The sequence below is a fragment of the Scyliorhinus torazame genome, chromosome 8 (assembly GCF_047496885.1).
Source record: "Scyliorhinus torazame isolate Kashiwa2021f chromosome 8, sScyTor2.1, whole genome shotgun sequence".
Taxonomy (NCBI): Eukaryota; Metazoa; Chordata; class Chondrichthyes; order Carcharhiniformes; family Scyliorhinidae; genus Scyliorhinus; species Scyliorhinus torazame.
In genome coordinates, this window is record NC_092714.1 from 40,220,008 (window position 1) to 40,237,334 (window position 17,327).

Sequence of the window (17,327 nt, forward strand, 5' to 3'; positions counted from 1 at the left end):
ATATTAGTGATGGTGCTACTTCGATGGCGACGACCCATCGGCTACAAGATGCCGTCCACCACAAACATAAAAAGAAAAAGACTCCACCTTGTTCCTGGCATGCAGGGCGGATGGATTGGTGCGTAGGCGCAATCAGCGAGCTTTGCGCCGCCTTCCACGCTCGCAACTGAACCGTACGCACACGCCGGATCCTCCACTGGTTCCCAAGGATGACTTCGTGGAGATGCCACGGATCATGCCCCTTCCATCGCCACCAGAACCAAACCACAGCCAAGGCACCACTAACAAAGATGTTGAATGTTATATTTGCACGAATGAAAAAACCAAGCACTGCACGAAGTACAACAAATGGTAAAGTAGAGACTTCGGCAACAGCATCACCTCCAACAGTCCAAGGTGAACCAGTGTGACCCCAAATCTCCACAGCTGAACCGGCTTGAGGACCAGCCCATTCTTGAGGCGGTCACCCATTAGACTGGACTTATAACGCTGTTCATACGTTCAAAAAGTCAAACACTTCTGTATTATAACCTGTTGTTGTTTATTGTTCCAGATATCGTCTGACCAGACCAATGTTCAAGTTTTTTTTTCTCTCGCATCCAAGTTTTGTTATGGTACAACCTTGTTAGTGTGACGCACCCGACATCGCCCCATGTAAATAGTTACGTCGTATACACACGCTGTACATAACACACACACACTCTTCGATGCACTCACGACACAATTATATTTATAACCACGTAGGCACATATCTTTGTAAAAAGGGGGGATGTCATGATATTCAAACACACACATCATGATAGACACACCAACAGACAAATCAGAACACACAACACCACAACCAATGACAGAAAGATATAAAAGCATAGACACGACCCCCGGTGGTCAGTATTAGCTGCAGAGGAGAACCAGGACACATCTGTTGCCAAACACACTTAGGGAGACAGCACGTGCAGAGTATCCAGAACGAACTGTATTATAAGAGTTATAATAAAATAGAGTTGTACCACATACAACTGTGTTGGCTCATCTGTGCACCAGAGCACCCAACACCACAATGGTCTTAACATTTTGTTTGACTTTGGTCTTGGCTTCAAACACCAACATCTTGTCCAACATCAAGATTGCTTTCTTCACCTTCCAATTCTGGGGACGTTATCCATGTTCCTGTCACCTCTCGCACTAAGTTCCCCAAGTCCTCCTTGCCACCCTTTTATTTGCCACAATCCACCTTTCATAAACTCCAGCGTGTTCAAAACCTGCACGCCTATATACTGTCCCGCACTATATTCCTGCTCACCCAACATTTCCATTCTCACCGACCTTCACCTGGCTCCAACTGCATTGAATTTAAAATACTTTTCAAATCTCTCCATTATCACTTCCTGTGCCCTCAAACGACAGCCTTCAGTGCATCACCCCCTCCCCTTCCTTCAAGGTTGATGGGAGATATTTCAGTTGCTACTGGGCTCCCCCTCCCCATTTGGAACTCCTCAAATCCCAGATCACAGCTGCTCCTGGTACCTTGCTATTATGGGCATATGGTCGTGTCAGCTGTGTCCTGAGGCTTGATTGCACCTTTTTTGCAGCACTGACCAATGGGCTGGTTCGGAGAAAGCTCTCCACACGAGCAGTTTTAGCAGCACCACCTCCACTTCAGTTATCAAAGAGAAGGGCTGTCCCTTCATTTATCTGCAGATTAAATCTGCAGCTACAGGGTCTGTCATCCTGGTTTACCACTAATCCATGTTCCTTCAGCTGTGCTAAGTGTCTTGATGCACTATGCCAAATGCCTTTTACGCCAGAAGCTTTCTAAATTTTTGTCCCCAAAATGCACGCCCCCCCCCCCCCCCCCCACCCACATCCCACCCCCGAGACATTCCCCTTTACATGTAATTTTTCCTTTAAGTTTGTCTTGTGCAGTTTTCTTCTTCTGCCATGCTTAGGTCCACTTGAGTTTGTGGCTGAAGTATTGAATGGTTATGCAAAAATAGACACATAATCGCAACTTTCACATCCTCTGATGTTGAGAAGTGTTTTACAGTCAATTAATTGCTTTTGCATTGTGGTCACTGTTATTTTGTATGCAAGAGTGGCAGCATGAACTGAATCACCAGTTCATTTGTTTTGGTAGTGTTGGTTGGTGGACTTTGAGTGAACCCCTGCTTTTCTTTGGAAATAGTATCATTGGATCCTTTTCTCGTGCTGCTGAATCATGTTTGAAATTGGTCTTTGCTGAAAGCAAACACTGGTTTTCATGAATGGGCAGCCTGTTTTACACCATGCCTGAATTTCCTTTCACATTTTTTCCGAAGACCAGCTTCACCACTGGCTGATGGAGGAGATTTCAAAATGGGAGTGCAGCAATGGATCACCAAACTGATCCATGGGGTGGCAGGATTGTTGTGTGCGGAGAGAGTGGGCCCACTAGGCCGGTATTCACTGGAGTTTAGAAGAATGAGAGGGATCTCATTGAAACATTCTGATAATCTGGATGCAATGATAATGTGGCCCCTGGCTGAGGGGAAGGGGTGAAGAGTCTAGAACCAAGAGTCACAGCCTTAGGAGGCCGTTTAGGACTGAGATGAGGAGAAATTTCTTCAATCAGAGGGGGGAGGGGGGGTGGTGAACACAGAAGGCTGTGAAGACCAAATCACTGAATATGTTTAAGAAGGAAATTTATTTCTAGACACAAAAGGCATTTTGGGGAGAGAGCAGGAGTATGGCATTGAGATAGAGGATCAGCCATGATCATATTGAATGGCGGAGCAGGCACGAGGGACCAAATGGCCTACTCCTGCTCCTAGTTTCTATGTTTCTATGGTTTCTTACCAAAATAATCACCAGAGAATGCCACATGTTCCCTCAAGTTAGCAATCAAGCCACTAACTACATAAGCGGAGAATATTGTTCTTTTTTACTTTAAAAAAACACTAATTTTACAATTGGCTAGGTCCAAAGTTAGAAATGAAAGCAAAAAATACTGGAGAAACTTAGAATGACTGGCAGCATCTGTGGAGCGAGAAACAGAGTTAACATTTTGAGTCTGCATTGCTCCCCATGTGTTCCAAAGTTAGAGTAACTCCAATACCAAAACATTACGGTGAGGCATTCCTTTAATTTGCTTGCATTTTCAAAATGTTTCTGCGTTTAATAAATTCTCATCGTGGGTCTATGATAAATTATCCTGTTTTCAAAATACACTCGCTGATCATTTGCAATGTTGTTTTAGCTCATCAGCTCATATATGCTGACTGATTATTTTATATCCAAAATGAATTGCATTAACACTATTATTTTGTCCTTAGTTCAATGAAAGTGGTGCATCCTGGGTGTATCCAGTAGTACCACTGGAATGCATGATAACCAATCCTCAGATAGAAACGAAATATTCAGGGATGAAGAAATACATTTCTTACCAAATTACACCCAATGTAAGTATCAGTGACATGTCATGTACGTGGGCATTGTTTCTCTTCAAGTAATCATCCAATGTGCATGGGTGGGGCCTCTTCCTGTGCCCTAATAATTCTGAGGGTGTAGTAGGGTTTGCAATGAACTGATAGAATGGTTAGGCTGGAAATTAGTGCAGCTGTGAATGAAGGTTTAGCATGCATACTTTAGACGTTAACACCAGCTACAAAATAAGAGAGACTGGAATATCAGATGAATGCCTTTAGTCCTCAACCATTACTATCACTCTCTGTAATTTCTACATTATAATCTGAAACTCATCTTAAATCCTGTTCCCTACAGTGGTGTATAATTTCCTCTAATAACTATGTAACAGAATAATGCAAAATCTGCTGAATTCATGGCTGTATTTTCATATAGCAATAATTACTGGGTGTACATGTGCATAAATCATTGAAGGTGGCAGAACAGGTTGAGAAAGCAGTTAGTACAGCATTCTGAGCTTTATTAATAGTGGCATAGAGTAAAAAAGCAAGGAGGTTATCTTCTATCAAACATTGATATGGCCTCAATCTTTATATTTCATTTATGGGATGATGGTGTCACTGGCTAGACCAGCATTTATTGCCCATCCCTAATTGCCCTTGAGAGGTGGTGATGATCTGCCTTCTTGAACCACTGCAGGCCCTGAGGCAGAGGTACTCCTACAGTGCTATCAGGGAGGGAGTTCCTGGATTTTACATGATGCCCTGGAGCTGAGATGATTGACATCCAACCACTACAACTATCTTCCTTTGTGGCAGCAGAGGGTTTCCCCCTGAATCCCATTGACTCCAGTTTTATTAAGGCTCCTTGATGCCGTACTCATTCAAATGCTGCATAGATATCGAGCGCAGTCACTCTCACTTCACCTCTGGCAATCAGCTCTTTTGTCCATGTTTGAACCAAGGCTGTAATGAGGTCAGAAGCTGAGTGACCCTGGCGGAACCCAAACTGTGTATCCGTGAGCAGGTTATTTCTGAGTAAGTGCCGCTTGATAGCACTGTTGATGAATCCTTCCATCACTTTACTGATGATTGATGGTAGACTGATGGGTCGGTAATTGGCCTGTCCTGTTTCTTTTATATAGGACATACCAAGGCAATTTTTCACATTGCCAGGTAGATGCCAATGTTTCAGCTGTACTGGAACAGCTTGGCTAGGAGAGCGGTAAGTTCTGGAGCACAAGTCTTCAGTACTATTGCTGGAATATTGTCAGGGCTCACAGCCTTTGCATTATCCAGTGTCTTAGCTGGTTCTTGATATCCTGTGGAGTGAATTTAATTGGCTGAAGACTGACACCTCTGAGGCTGGGGACCTCCAGAGGAGACCGAGATGGATCAGCTACTCGGCACTTCTGGCTGAGGATTGTTGTGAATTCTTCAGCATTATCTTGTGCACTGATTTTCTGGGCTCCTCCTTTGAGGATAAGGATAATAGTGGAGCCTTCTCTTCCAGTGAGTTGTTTGATTATCCACCACCATTCACAACTGGATGTGACAGGACTGCAGAGTTTAGATCTCATCCGTTAGTTTTGGGATCGCTTAACTCTGTTACTTGTTCTGCTATTTGGCATACAAGTAGTCCTGTGTTGTAGCTTCACCAGGTTGACAGGGGGAGGCAGTGGCGTAGTGGTGTTGTCACTGGACTAATAATCCAGAGACCAGGGGCGAGATTCTCCGACCCCCCACCGGGTCGGAGAATCGCCGTGGGCCGCCGTGAATTCCACCCCCGCCGCCCGCCGAATTCTCCGAAGGGAGAAAAGTCGGCGAGGCGTCAATCGCGCCGCACGCCTCGGAGAATAGCACGGTTGGGCGCGGGGCAATGGATTTCGGGGCTGACGATATTCTCCCGTCCGGGTGGGCCGAAGTCCCACCGACGTGATGACGGGTCACGTCGGCGTAAATCAAACCACCTTTCAATCGGCGTCAACCAGTGCTCAAGGTTTACGCCGACCAGCGTGGAGGTGGGTGACGGCCTGGGGGGTTGGCCGCTGGAGAGGCGATGGCCGCAGTCTGTATGTGTGGGGGAGAGGTGTGTGTAGGGTTGTGTGTGTGTGCGGCGGTGGGGGTGGTTAGAGTGGGCTGGGCTCCGGGGGAGTGCCGGGAGGGGGGGTGAGTGCCGGGGACGGGAGGATGACTGCCGGGGAGGGGGCCGGGGGGGGGGAACGGGTGTCCGTGCCGGGGAGGGGGACGGGGAGGTGGGGGTCCGTGCCGGGGAGGGGGACAGAGTCCGTGCTGGGAGGGGGACGGGGTCCGTGCCGGGGAGGGGGACGGGGTCCGTGCCAGGGAGGGGGACGGAGGGGGGACGGAGTCCGTGCCGGGGAGGGGGAGGGGGGACGGGGTCCGTGCCGGGGAAGGGTCGGAGGGGGGGTCCGTGCCGGGGAGGGGGGTGTGAGGGCAAGTGAGTTGGTCCACTTGGCCAGGTGCCAGCCTCCAACAGTCGGACCCATGCGGTCCATGCCACCTGGCTGGGGGAAGGAGGGGGTATGGGCAATGATGACATGTCGTCATGGTTTCCGGTCAGCCAGCGATGTTGGCCGCCGTGGCGGCAGCCGCTAATGTCCATGTTGCCCTGGATGAGGAGGAGGATGAGGAGCGTGCCAGAGAGGCGGCGCAGGCTGCCGCAGAGGGGCAGGCGGCAGCCGACCAGGCTGGAGGGACACCTGACCGACAGGACGAGGAGTGGGAGGAGGACGTCGCGGCCCCACGGCAACGGAGGCACCCGAGGACGCCCCGTGTGTACCGGCCCCGGCTGTCATACCAGGACCTCACGGACCGGGAATGCAGGAGGAGACTCCGGATGAGCCGGGAAACCGTGGCACACATCTGCCACCTGTTGGCACACCTGTCACCGCGTGGCACTGGCGGGGGACACCCTCTCCCCGTGTCCGTCAAGGTTACGGTGGCCCTGAACGTTTATGCAACGGGGTCATTCCAGGCACCGAGTGGGGACCTGTCCGGCATATCGCAGACATCGGTGCACCGGTGCATCCGGGCAGTGACAGACGCCCTATATGCCATTGTGCACCTCTACATCCGCTTCCCTGTGGACCAGGCCAGCCAAGATGCCCGGGCCGTGGGCTTCTCTGCCATGGCCGGGTTCCCCGTGGTCCAGGGCGCGATCGATGGGATGCACATCGCCGTGCGGCCACCTGCAGATAACAGGGCCGTGTTCACCAATAGGAAGGGGACCTATTCGATGAACATACATGTGGTCTGCGACCACCGCATGATGATCCTGCACGTCTGCGCCCGGTGCCCGGGCAGTGTACACGACTCATACGTGTTGTCGCGGTCATCCATCCCCGGCATGTACGAGGGACGCCACCCCCGGCTGAGGGGCTGGTTGCTGGGCGACAGGGGCTACCCATTGCGATCGTGGCTCATGACACCTATACGGAGGCCACGCAATGAGGCGGAGAACCGCTACAATGATTCCCATGTAGCGACAAGGGGAGTGATAGAGAGGTGCTTTGGCGTGCTGAAGATGCGTTTCAGGTGCCTGGACCTCTTGTATCGGTCAGATAGGGTCGGCCGCATCATTGTGGTGTGCTGCGTCCTGCACAATATAGCCCAGCAGAGGGGCGATGTGCCGCAGGCAGAGGACGGGGGAGTGGAGGAGCAGCAGGAAGAGGTGCAGTCCTCCCCAGATGAGGGGGATGGGGGCAATGGTCAGGGCAGACGGGCTAGACACGGGCGGGTGGCTGTCCACCGTTACCAGCTGGGCCAGCGGGCACGGGACAGACTGATAGCCACCCGCTTCACTGACTAGATGGGCGTGGGAATCGGGTAGTATGGCCACAGACCGCACACCATGGCAACACCCGACCACCCACACCCCCCACCCATCCACCCACCCAGCACCCTCACCCCCCTCCCCAACCCCACCCACCCCACCCGCATGCACACCACCCCCCCCCCATTGCCGATCCACCTGCGGCACAACGGCCGGGCTCACACAGTTGCCGGTGGACACGTGTCTATTGCAGGCCATGGAGGATGATGACATCCCGCCCTGCGATGAGCTCCTGGCTCCACATCGTTGGACTATGTCTGACCCATGGCCACAGTACCACCATCCACCCGGACCATCCCTGCATGCGGCTGTGACACTGCAGCGCACGGTCCCGTCCTCTGCCCGGGGGGATGTTGATGGCGGCCCAGGGGGAAGGGGGCAGACTCACCTGGGGCTGAGGTAAGACCACCCCTCACACACACACTTGCGCTCAACGTACATGACACCCCCGCACGCTTTGGACAGAGCACAAAGGCAGCTTCTGTAGGTGTAACATTGACTTTAATAATGAAAGGAGTTCATGCACGTGCCCTAGCCCCTAAAACTCATCTGTGCCCTGCACCCGTGCCAACTTACTCAGTGTCTAATTGTTTGGCCTTACGAACCCTATGACTACGTCTACGTGGTTCCCCAGACGGTACAGCAGAACTGGAGGTGGACTCCTGTGATTCCTGCCCTCTGACACGGGATCCCTTTGGCGGCCGTTTCCTGGGGCATCCTGGCCTAGATGGGCCAGGCTGCGGCCCGGGCGACTGGGATGGCGAGCTGCCAGCCTGTCCTGCCCGTTGCCCACCCGATGCACCTGGGATGGAAGGGGGGGATTCCGAGGTGTTGAGGTGTTCTGGGACCTCCCCAACAATGGGACCCGGAACAGGCCCCGGCACCTCCTCCTCCCTCGGGGTGCCCGATGGCCCCCAGGCCTCTACATGGGTGGGGGATGCGAACGGACTGGCCATCCGACGCCCCCCCGACATCTGGCGCTGCCAGTCCTGGAGGCCCGTGCTGGTATCGACAAGGATCTGCAGGTTTGCAGCCATGGAGCTCAGGGAGTTGGCCATCCCTGTCTGTGTCTGGGCGATGCCGGCTAGCACATGGGCAATGGCGCCGATGCCCTCAGCGGTGGCCTGCTGAGACTGGGCCATGGCGTTGAGCGCCTCTGCCATCTGCCGCTGGCGCTGGCTCATGGCCTCCTGTGAGAGGGCAGCCATGTCCTGGGCCACAGACGCCACCTGCACGGAAAGCCCCAGACCTCGCAAACCGTTCCCCATGTCTGACACCGTCGCACCCATTGCCTCCACCGCGGACGCCACCCGTGCGGTGTCGGCCTGGGTGGCACGCATGACCGGTACCACTCCCAGCTCCTGGACGCGGGTGGACTCCTCCACCTGCGACTGCAGCCGCCGCAAGCCGGCCGTCACCCTCTTCGCTCGTCTCAGGTTCGGTGGTTGCATTGGACCTATGGGTGGGTGTGGTAACTCCAGGAACCCGGGATCCATCTGGGCGGCAGATGTTCGCATGCGCCGGTCTGCCCTCCGACCACCCGGCGCCTCTGCTGCTCCTACCTCCACCTGCTGTACCGGGACGGCTGTGTTGTGCGCACCTGTGAGTGTACCAGACGCCTCATCACTAAAGTGCCCAACCGAGGTGAGTGTTTCTGCGATGGTGGAGGGTGTTGGTGACAGCAGTGGCGTTGTGTCGTGCGCATCGTCCGACTCTGAGTCCATGGTACTTTGGGGTGGCGGTTCGTCTCCGCCCATCCAATCTGTGTCACTGTCCTGTATTTCAGTTTCCTGGGTAGTGGTGTCCTGGGTAGGGGTGTCCTGGGTAGGGGTGTCCTGGGTAGGGGTGTCCTGGGTAGGGGTGTCCTGGTTAGGGGTGTCCTGGGTTGTGGTTTCGTGGCTCGGCTGTGACGGGGGCCTGTGGCTGCTGCTCTCGTCGCTGGGTGGCACACGCCTGCGTCGTCGCACCCGCACGAGACGGGGGCGTCGTCTCCCTGTTGCTCCAGGTCTCTCCGTCTCCCGTGGTCTCCGAGGGGCATCGTGCGGGCGTCGCATGCCAGAGGGTCTGGGTCTCTCCATCTCCAGTGGTCTCCGAGGGGCATCCTGCGGGCGTCGCATGCCAGAGGGTCCGGTCTCTCCGTCTCCCGTGATCTCCGAGGGGCATCATGCGGGCGGTCTGCATCTGCGGGGATGGGTGCCTCGAATTTTGCTCCTGCGATACACAATGAAGCATGCATGGTTAGACACGCAGGCAGTGATTAGGTGATATGGGGGAGGGGGGATATAGGGGAGGGGGGATATAGGGGATATGGGGGAGGGGGGATATGGGGGATATGGGGGAGGGGGGATATGGGGACGGGCTGTTGGTGGCTCACTTGCTGGTGGGCTCCCGACCTCTGCATCAGCAACCTCCCGGTCCTCAGGTCCGCCAGCCAGTTCCAGGGCCCTTCCCTCATGTTCGGTCAGTGGCCTCTCATCAGCGGGGCCTCCTCCAGTCCTCACATGCTCCCTGGTGTTGTGTGCGCGTTTCTCCTGTGGGGGGGTGGTGGCAGGGGTAAAAGGCAACAGTGTTAGACAGGTATATGAATGCACGCCATCGGTTGCGCGTGTATTGCAGAGGTTAAGGTTAGGGCTGGATTCACTTGGGGAAATGGGGGAAGGCGGATATGGGGGAGGGGGGATATGGGGGATATGGGGGAGGGGGGATATGGGGAGGGGGATATGGGGGAGGGGGGATATGGGGGATATGGGGGAGGTGGGATATGGGGAGGGGGGATATGGGGAGGCGGGATATGGGGGAGGGGGGATATGGGGGAGGGGGATCTGGGGGATATGGATATCGGGTAGGGGGGGAGGCTCACCCTGGCTGCTCTGGTGGTCGTTCACCTTGTGGCAATGGGTGCCTGTCCGTGGTGTCAGGGCCACAGCGCTGACGGCCTCTGCCACCTCCCTCCACAGATGCCGGCTGTGGCGTGGGGCGACTCTGCTGCCGTGTCCGGGATACAGGGCCTCCCTCCTCTGCTCCACTGCATCCAGGAGCACCTCAATGTCACGAGACTGTAACCTCGGGGCTGAGCGGCGGGCGGCCATCCGGTCGGGTCTTCTGGTCGGGTGTTCCGGTCGGGTGGGGGGGAGCAGCGCGTCCTTATGAGCCGTCACGCCGTGCGACGTGTATGACGCCGCACGGCGTGAACCATGTGAGCCAGCGCGGATAGCGTCATGTCGCTGCTAGCCCATTCCAGGCCGGAGACTTTGCGACGTTTGGGGCGGCGTGATGCAGGTGGGATTTGCGCCGTTTTTGGCGCCGATCGGCGGACATCGCGCCAATAACGGAGAATTTCGTCCCAGGTTGATGCTCTGGGTACCCAGGATCAAATCTCAGTACAGCAGATGATGGAATTTAAATTCAATAAAAATCTTGAATTAGAAGTCTAACGATGACCATGAAACCAATGTTGATTGTCGTAAAAACCTATCTGGTTCACTAATGTCCTTTTGGGAAGAAGATCTGTCATCCTTACCTGGTCTGACCTACATGTGACTCCAGACCCACAGCAATGTGGTCGGCTCTTTAAATGCCTTCCGAGATTGGCAGTAAATGCTGGCTCTGCCAGCGATGCCCACATCCCACATACGAATTAAGAAAGAAAAAACATCTCATTTTTACGTATGCCCGGTGTTGCTCCTGGCAAGCCCCCCTGCAATTCTTATGTCCAATTCTTCATGCCACACTTTCCGAAGGATATGAAGGCGTCCGATGGAGTGGAGGAAAGATTCGCCACAATTGTTCCAGTGATGAGGAATTTCAGTTACCTAGATAAAGTGGAGAAGTTTGGTCTGTTCTCCTGGGAGAAGAGAATGTTGAGAGGGGATTTGATTAGGGTTCTGGACAGAGTAGATAGGGAGAAATGGTTGACATTGGTGAATGATAAAGTTCATTGGTTAATTCATTGGCAAAAGAAGCAATGGTGACATGAGGAAAAACATTTTCACGCAGTTAGTAGTTAGGATCCATAATGCACTGCCGGAGATCCTCGTGGAGACTGTTTTAGAACAAAGAACAAAGAACAAAGAAATGTACAGCACAGGAACAGGCCCTTCGGCCCTCCAAGCCCGTGCCGACCATACTGCCCGACTAAACTACAATCTTCTACACTTCCTGGGTCCGTATCCTTCTATTCCCATCCTATTCATATATTTGTCAAGATGCCCCTTAAATGTCCCTATCGTCCCTGCCTCCACTACCTCCTCCGGTAGTGAGTTCCAGGCACCCACTACCCTCTGCGTAAAAAACTTGCCTCGTACATCTACTCTAAACTTTGCCCCTCTCACCTTAAACCTATGCCCCCTAGTAATTGACCCCTCTACCCTGGGGAAAAGCCTCTGACTATCCACTCTGTCTATGCCCCTCATAATTTTGTATACCTCTATCAGGTCGCCCCTCAACCTCCTTCGTTCCAGTGAGAACAAACCGAGTTTATTCAATCGCTCCTCATAGCTTATGCCCTCCATACCAGGCAACATTCTGGTAAATCTCTTCTGCACCCTCTCTAAAGCCTCCACATCCTTCTGGTAGTGTGGCGACCAGAATTGAACACTATACTCCAAGTGTGGCCTAACTAAGGTTCTATACAGCTGCAACATGACTTGCCAATTCTTATACTCAATGCCCCGGCCAATGAAGGCAAGCATGCCGTATGCCTTCTTGACTACCTTCTCCACCTGTGTAGCCCCTTTCAGTGATCTGTGGACCTGTACTCCTAGATCTCTTTGACTTTCAATACTCTTGAGGGTTCTACCATTCACTGTATATTCCCTACCTGCATTAGCCCTTCCAAAATGCATTACCTCACATTTGTCCAGGTTAAACTCCATCTGCCATCTCTCCGCCCAAGTCTCCAGACAATCTAAATCCTGCTGTATCCTCAGACAGTCCTCATCGCTATCCGCAATTCCACCAACCTTTGTGTCGTCTGCAAACTTACTAATCAGACCAGTTACATTTTCCTCCAAATCATTTATATATACTACAAAGAGCAAAGGTCCCAGCACTGATCCCTGTGGAACACCACTGGTCACAGCCCTCCAATTAGAAAAGCATCCCTCCATTGCTACCCTCTGCCTTCTATGGCCTAGCCAGTTCTGTATCCACCTTGCCAGTTCACCCCTGATCCCGTGTGACTTCACCTTTTGTACTAGTCTACCATGAGGGACCTTGTCAAAGGCCTTACTGAAGTCCATATAGACAACATCTACTGCCCTACCTGCATCAATCATCTTAGTGACCTCCTCGAAAAACTCTATCAAGTTAGTGAGACACGACCTCCCCTTCACAAAACCGTGCTGCCTCTCACTAATACGTCCATTTGCTTCCAAATGGGAGTAGATCCTGTCTCGAAGAATTCTCTCCAGTAATTTCCCTACCACTGAAGTAAGGCTCACCGGCCTGTAGTTCCCGGGATTATCCCTGCCACCCTTCTTAAACAGAGGAACAACATTGGCTATTCTCCAGTCCTCCGGGACATCCCCTGAAGACAGCGAGGATCCAAAGATTTCTGTCAAGGCCTCAGCAATTTCCTCTCCAGCCTCCTTCAGTATTCTGGGGTAGATCCCATCCGGCCCTGGGGACTTATCTACCTTAATATTTTTTAAGACACCCAACACCTCGTCTTTTTGGATCACAATGTGACCCAGGCTATCTACACCCCCTTCTCCAGACTCAACATCTACCAATTCCTTCTCTTTGGTGAATACTGATGCAAAGTATTCATTTAGTACCTCGCCCATTTCCTCTGGCTCCACACATAGATTCCCTTGCCTATCCTTCAGTGGGCCAACTCTTTCCCTGGCTACCCTCTTGCTTTTTATGTAAGTGTAAAAAGCCTTGGGATTTTCCTTAACCCTATTTGCCAATGACTTTTCATGACCCCTTCTAGCCCTCCTGACTCCCTGCTTAAGTTCCTTCCTACTTTCCTTATATGCCACACAGGCTTCGTCTGTTCCCAGCCTTTTAGCCCTGACAAATGCCTCCTTTTTCTTTTTGACGAGGCCTACAATATCATTCGTCATCCAAGGTTCCCGAAAATTGCCGTATTTGTCTTTCTTCCTCACAGGAACATGCCTGTCCTGTATTCCTATCAACTGACACTTGAAAGCCTCCCACATGTCAGATGTTGATTTGCCCTCAAACATCCGCCCCCAATCTATGCTCTTCAGTTCCCGCCTAATATTGTTATAATTAGCCTTCCCCCAATTTAGCACATTCATCCTCGGACCACTCTTATCCTTGTCCACCAGTACTTTAAAACTTACTGAATTGTGGTCACTGTTACCGAAATGCTCCCCTACTGAAACATCTACCACCTGGCCGGGCTCATTCCCCAATACCAGGTCCAGTACCGCCTCTTCCCTAGTTGGACTGTTTACATATTGTTTTAAGAAGCCCTCCTGGATGCTCCTTACAAACTCTGCCCCGTCTAAGCCTCTGGCACTAAGTGAGTCCCAGTCAATATTGGGGAAGTTGAAGTCTCCCATCACCACAACCCTGTTGTTTTTACTCTTTTCCAAAATCTGTCTACCTATCTGCTCCTCTATCTCCCGCTGGCTGTTGGGAGGCCTGTAGTATACCCCCAACATTGTGACTGCACCCTTCTTATTCCTGATCTCTACCCATATAGCCTCACTGCCCTCTGAGGTGTCCTCTCGCTGTATAGCTGTGATACTCTCCTGAACAAGTAGCGCAACTCCGCCTCCCCTTTTACATCCCCCTCTATCCCGCCTGAAACATCTAAATCCTGGAACGTTTAGCTGCCAATCCTGCCCTTCCCTCAACCAGGTCTCTGTAATGGCAACAACATCATAGTTCCAAGTAGTAATCCAAGCTCTAAGTTCATCTGCCTTACCCGTAATGCTCCTTGCATTAAAACATATGCACTTCAGGCCACCAGACCCGCTGTGTTCAGCAACTTCTCCCCGTCTGCTCTGCCTCAGAGCCACACTGTCCATATTCCCTAGTTCTCCCTCAACGCTCTCACCTTCTGACCTATTGCTCCCGTGCCCACCCCCCTGCCATACTAGTTTAAACCCTCCCGTGTGACACTAGCAAATCTCGCGGCCAGGATATTTATGCCTCTCCGGTTTAGATGCAACCCGTCCATCTTATACAGGTCACACCTGCCCCGGAAGAGCTCCCAGTGGTCCAGATAACCGAAACCCTCCCTCCTACACCAGCTGTTTAGCCACGTGTTTGTCTGCTCTATCTTCCTATTTCTAGCCTCACTGGCACGTGGCACAGGGAGTAATCCCGAGATTACAACCCTCGAGGTCCTGTCTTTTAACTTTCTGCCTAGCTCCCTGAACTCCTGCTGCAGGACCTCATGCCTCTTCCTGCCTATGTCGTTAGTACCAATATGTACAACGACCTCTACCAGTTTGCCCTCCCCCTTCAGGATTCCCTCTACCCGTTCGGAGACATCCTGGACCCTGGCACCAGGGAGGCAACATACCATCCTGGAGTCTCTTTCACGTCCACAGAAGCGCCTATCTGTTCCCCTGACTATAGAGTCCCCTATAACTATTACTCTTCTGCGCTTTGACCCTCCCTTCTGAACATCAGAGCCAGCCGTGGTGCCACTGCTCTGGCTGCTGCTGTTTTCCCCTGATAGGCTATCCCCCCCGACAGTATCCAAAGGGGTATATCTGTTCGAGAGGGGGACAACCACAGGGGATTCCTGCACTGACTGCCTGCCCTTTCTGGTGGTCACCCATTTCTCTGCCTGCACCTTGGGTGTGACCACACTTACATAACTGCGATCTATGACGCTTTCCGCCACCTGCATGCTCCTAAGTGCATCCAATTGCTGCTCCAACCGAACCATGCGGTCTGTGAGGAGCTGCAGTTGGGTGCACTTTCTGCAGATGAAGCCATCCAGGACGCTGGAAGCCTCCCGGACCTGCCACATCTCACAGTCAGAGCACAGCACCCCTCTAACTGACATTGCGTCAATTAATTAAAATTAAAATTTGTCTTTTTTTTTTTAAATTACAAAGTTACTGTCAACTATCTGTTTCCTAGCACTAGATTTCTAATAGAAATGCGATAGCTAACTATAATATCCTCCGATCTCTGGCTTAGATATCCTCTAAATTATAATTAAGTTATTATGTTTAATTAGTTCCCAAATAGTCAAAAAAATTTAGGTTAGAATCCCAACCAGCCACTCAGGTCACAGCTTTTCTGTCCCCCCCGACACACACAATTTGAAAAAAGGTATAAAAGTAAAAATCACTTGCTTACCTTCTGAGATGTTCTCAGGTTCTCTCGCTGACAGAGACTGCTCCTCCACCTCCAATCCTTGGCCTGCACAATGCTAATAATATATAATATAATAACTGAGGCATTTAAGAGAGAGTTGGATATTATCTAAAAAAGACGAATTGCAGTCTACAGGGAGAAGACGGGGAACTGGCTTTAGATGAATTGTTAGATGAGCCAGCACAGATAGGCAGATCAAATGGACGCCGTCTGTGCCTAACCATTCTATGATTCTAGATATGGGGCGACATTCTCCGACACCCCGCTGGGTCGGACAATCGCCGGGGGCTGGCGTGAATCCCGCCCCGGCTGGTTGCCGAAGTCTCCGGCACCGGAGATTTAGCGTGGGCGGGAATCACGCTGCGCCGGTTGGCGGGCCCCCCCTCTCGATTCTCCGGCCCGGATGGGCCGAAGTCCCGCCGATAAATTGCCTGTCCCGCCGGCGTAAATTAAATCACCTACCTTAGCGGCAGGACAAGGCGGGGCGAGCTGGCCCCGGGGGGGTGCCCACACGGTGGCCTGGCCCGCGATTGGGGCCCACCGATCCGCGGGCGGGCCTGTGCCGTGGGGGCACTCTTTCCCTTCCGCCTCCGCCACGGTCACCACCATGGCGGAGGCAGAAGAGACTCCCTCCACTGCGCATGCGCGGGAAACTGTCAGCGGCCGCTGACGCTCCCGCGCATGTGCCGCCCGGAGATGTCATTTCCGCGCCAGCTGGCGGGGCAACAAAGGCCGTTTCCGCCAGCTGGCGGGGTGGAAATTCCTCCGGCGCCGGCCTAGCCCCTCAATGTTGGGGCTCGGCCCCCAAAGACGCGGAGCATTCCGCACCTTTGGGGCGGCGCGATGCCCGTCTGATTGGCGCCGTTTTGGGTGCCAGTCGGCGGACATCGCGCCGTTTCCGGAGAATTTCGCCCATGGCTATTAAAAATCTCCTGAAAGTATCATAGCAAGTGAAGCAGGCCACACAGTCTGTTAGATTGTCACTCTGTTATTACAGACCAGTAACAGACAAGCTTTTGCCCAAAATCCCTTCATGGCAGCTTCACCTTCAAGGGTGATGAAACAGAGGGACTAATTAAGCACATCTTCCAGCTACTATTTACCTCATGACATTTGCAAAAGCTTGGAAATAAACCAGCTTGTGATTCCAGCAAAGATGTAATATGTGGCCCTGGAAAACAGAAGAAGTAAGGGAAGGTGTAAACGGAATGACAAAAATAAAGGAAGCTCAATTCATTGCCTAGGCAACCTTTGTGCAACTTGGTGAATAACAACAGTCAGATCTCTTTGGATTTCTTGACGCGCAGTTATAAGTTTCATCCTCTTCAGGTTTTTCCCAGTTCAGTATTTGTTTGTAACTTGCAGTCCACAAAATATTTATCATCAGAAGGCCATAGTTCATGGAGAAAATGGAGACAATCACTTCATGTATGACCACAAACATTTTGCTTTTAACACGTATGACTGTAGAATTTGGTGATCAGGCCACGCGGCATGGTGGCACAGTGGTTAGCACTGCTGCTTACGGCGATGAGGACCCGGATTCAATCCAGGCCCCAGGTCACTGTCTGTGTGGAGTTTGCACATTCTCCCCGTGTCTGCGTGGGTATCACCCCCACAACCCAAAGATGTGCAGGTTAGGTGGATTGGCCATGCTACATTTCCCCTTAATTGGAAAAAAAATAATTGGGTACCCTAAATTTTAAAAAAGGGGAGATGTCTTGGCGTCACTTTTGAAATCCCGCTGGGCTGTTGAAAACTAT

The 17,327-nt window shown here is 52.3% G+C and overlaps 1 protein-coding gene across 1 annotated transcript in view; it reads left to right on the forward strand.

The window, feature by feature from the left end:
* The window catches only part of LOC140427776 (sorting nexin-9-like), a 169,236-nt gene that overhangs the window by 83,789 nt on the left and 68,120 nt on the right, over window positions 1-17,327 (forward strand). The window contains exon 7 of the mRNA XM_072513416.1: window positions 3,309-3,434. Within this exon, the coding sequence (XP_072369517.1) occupies window positions 3,309-3,434 (126 nt within the window). The remainder of the gene's footprint in view (window positions 1-3,308; window positions 3,435-17,327) is intronic.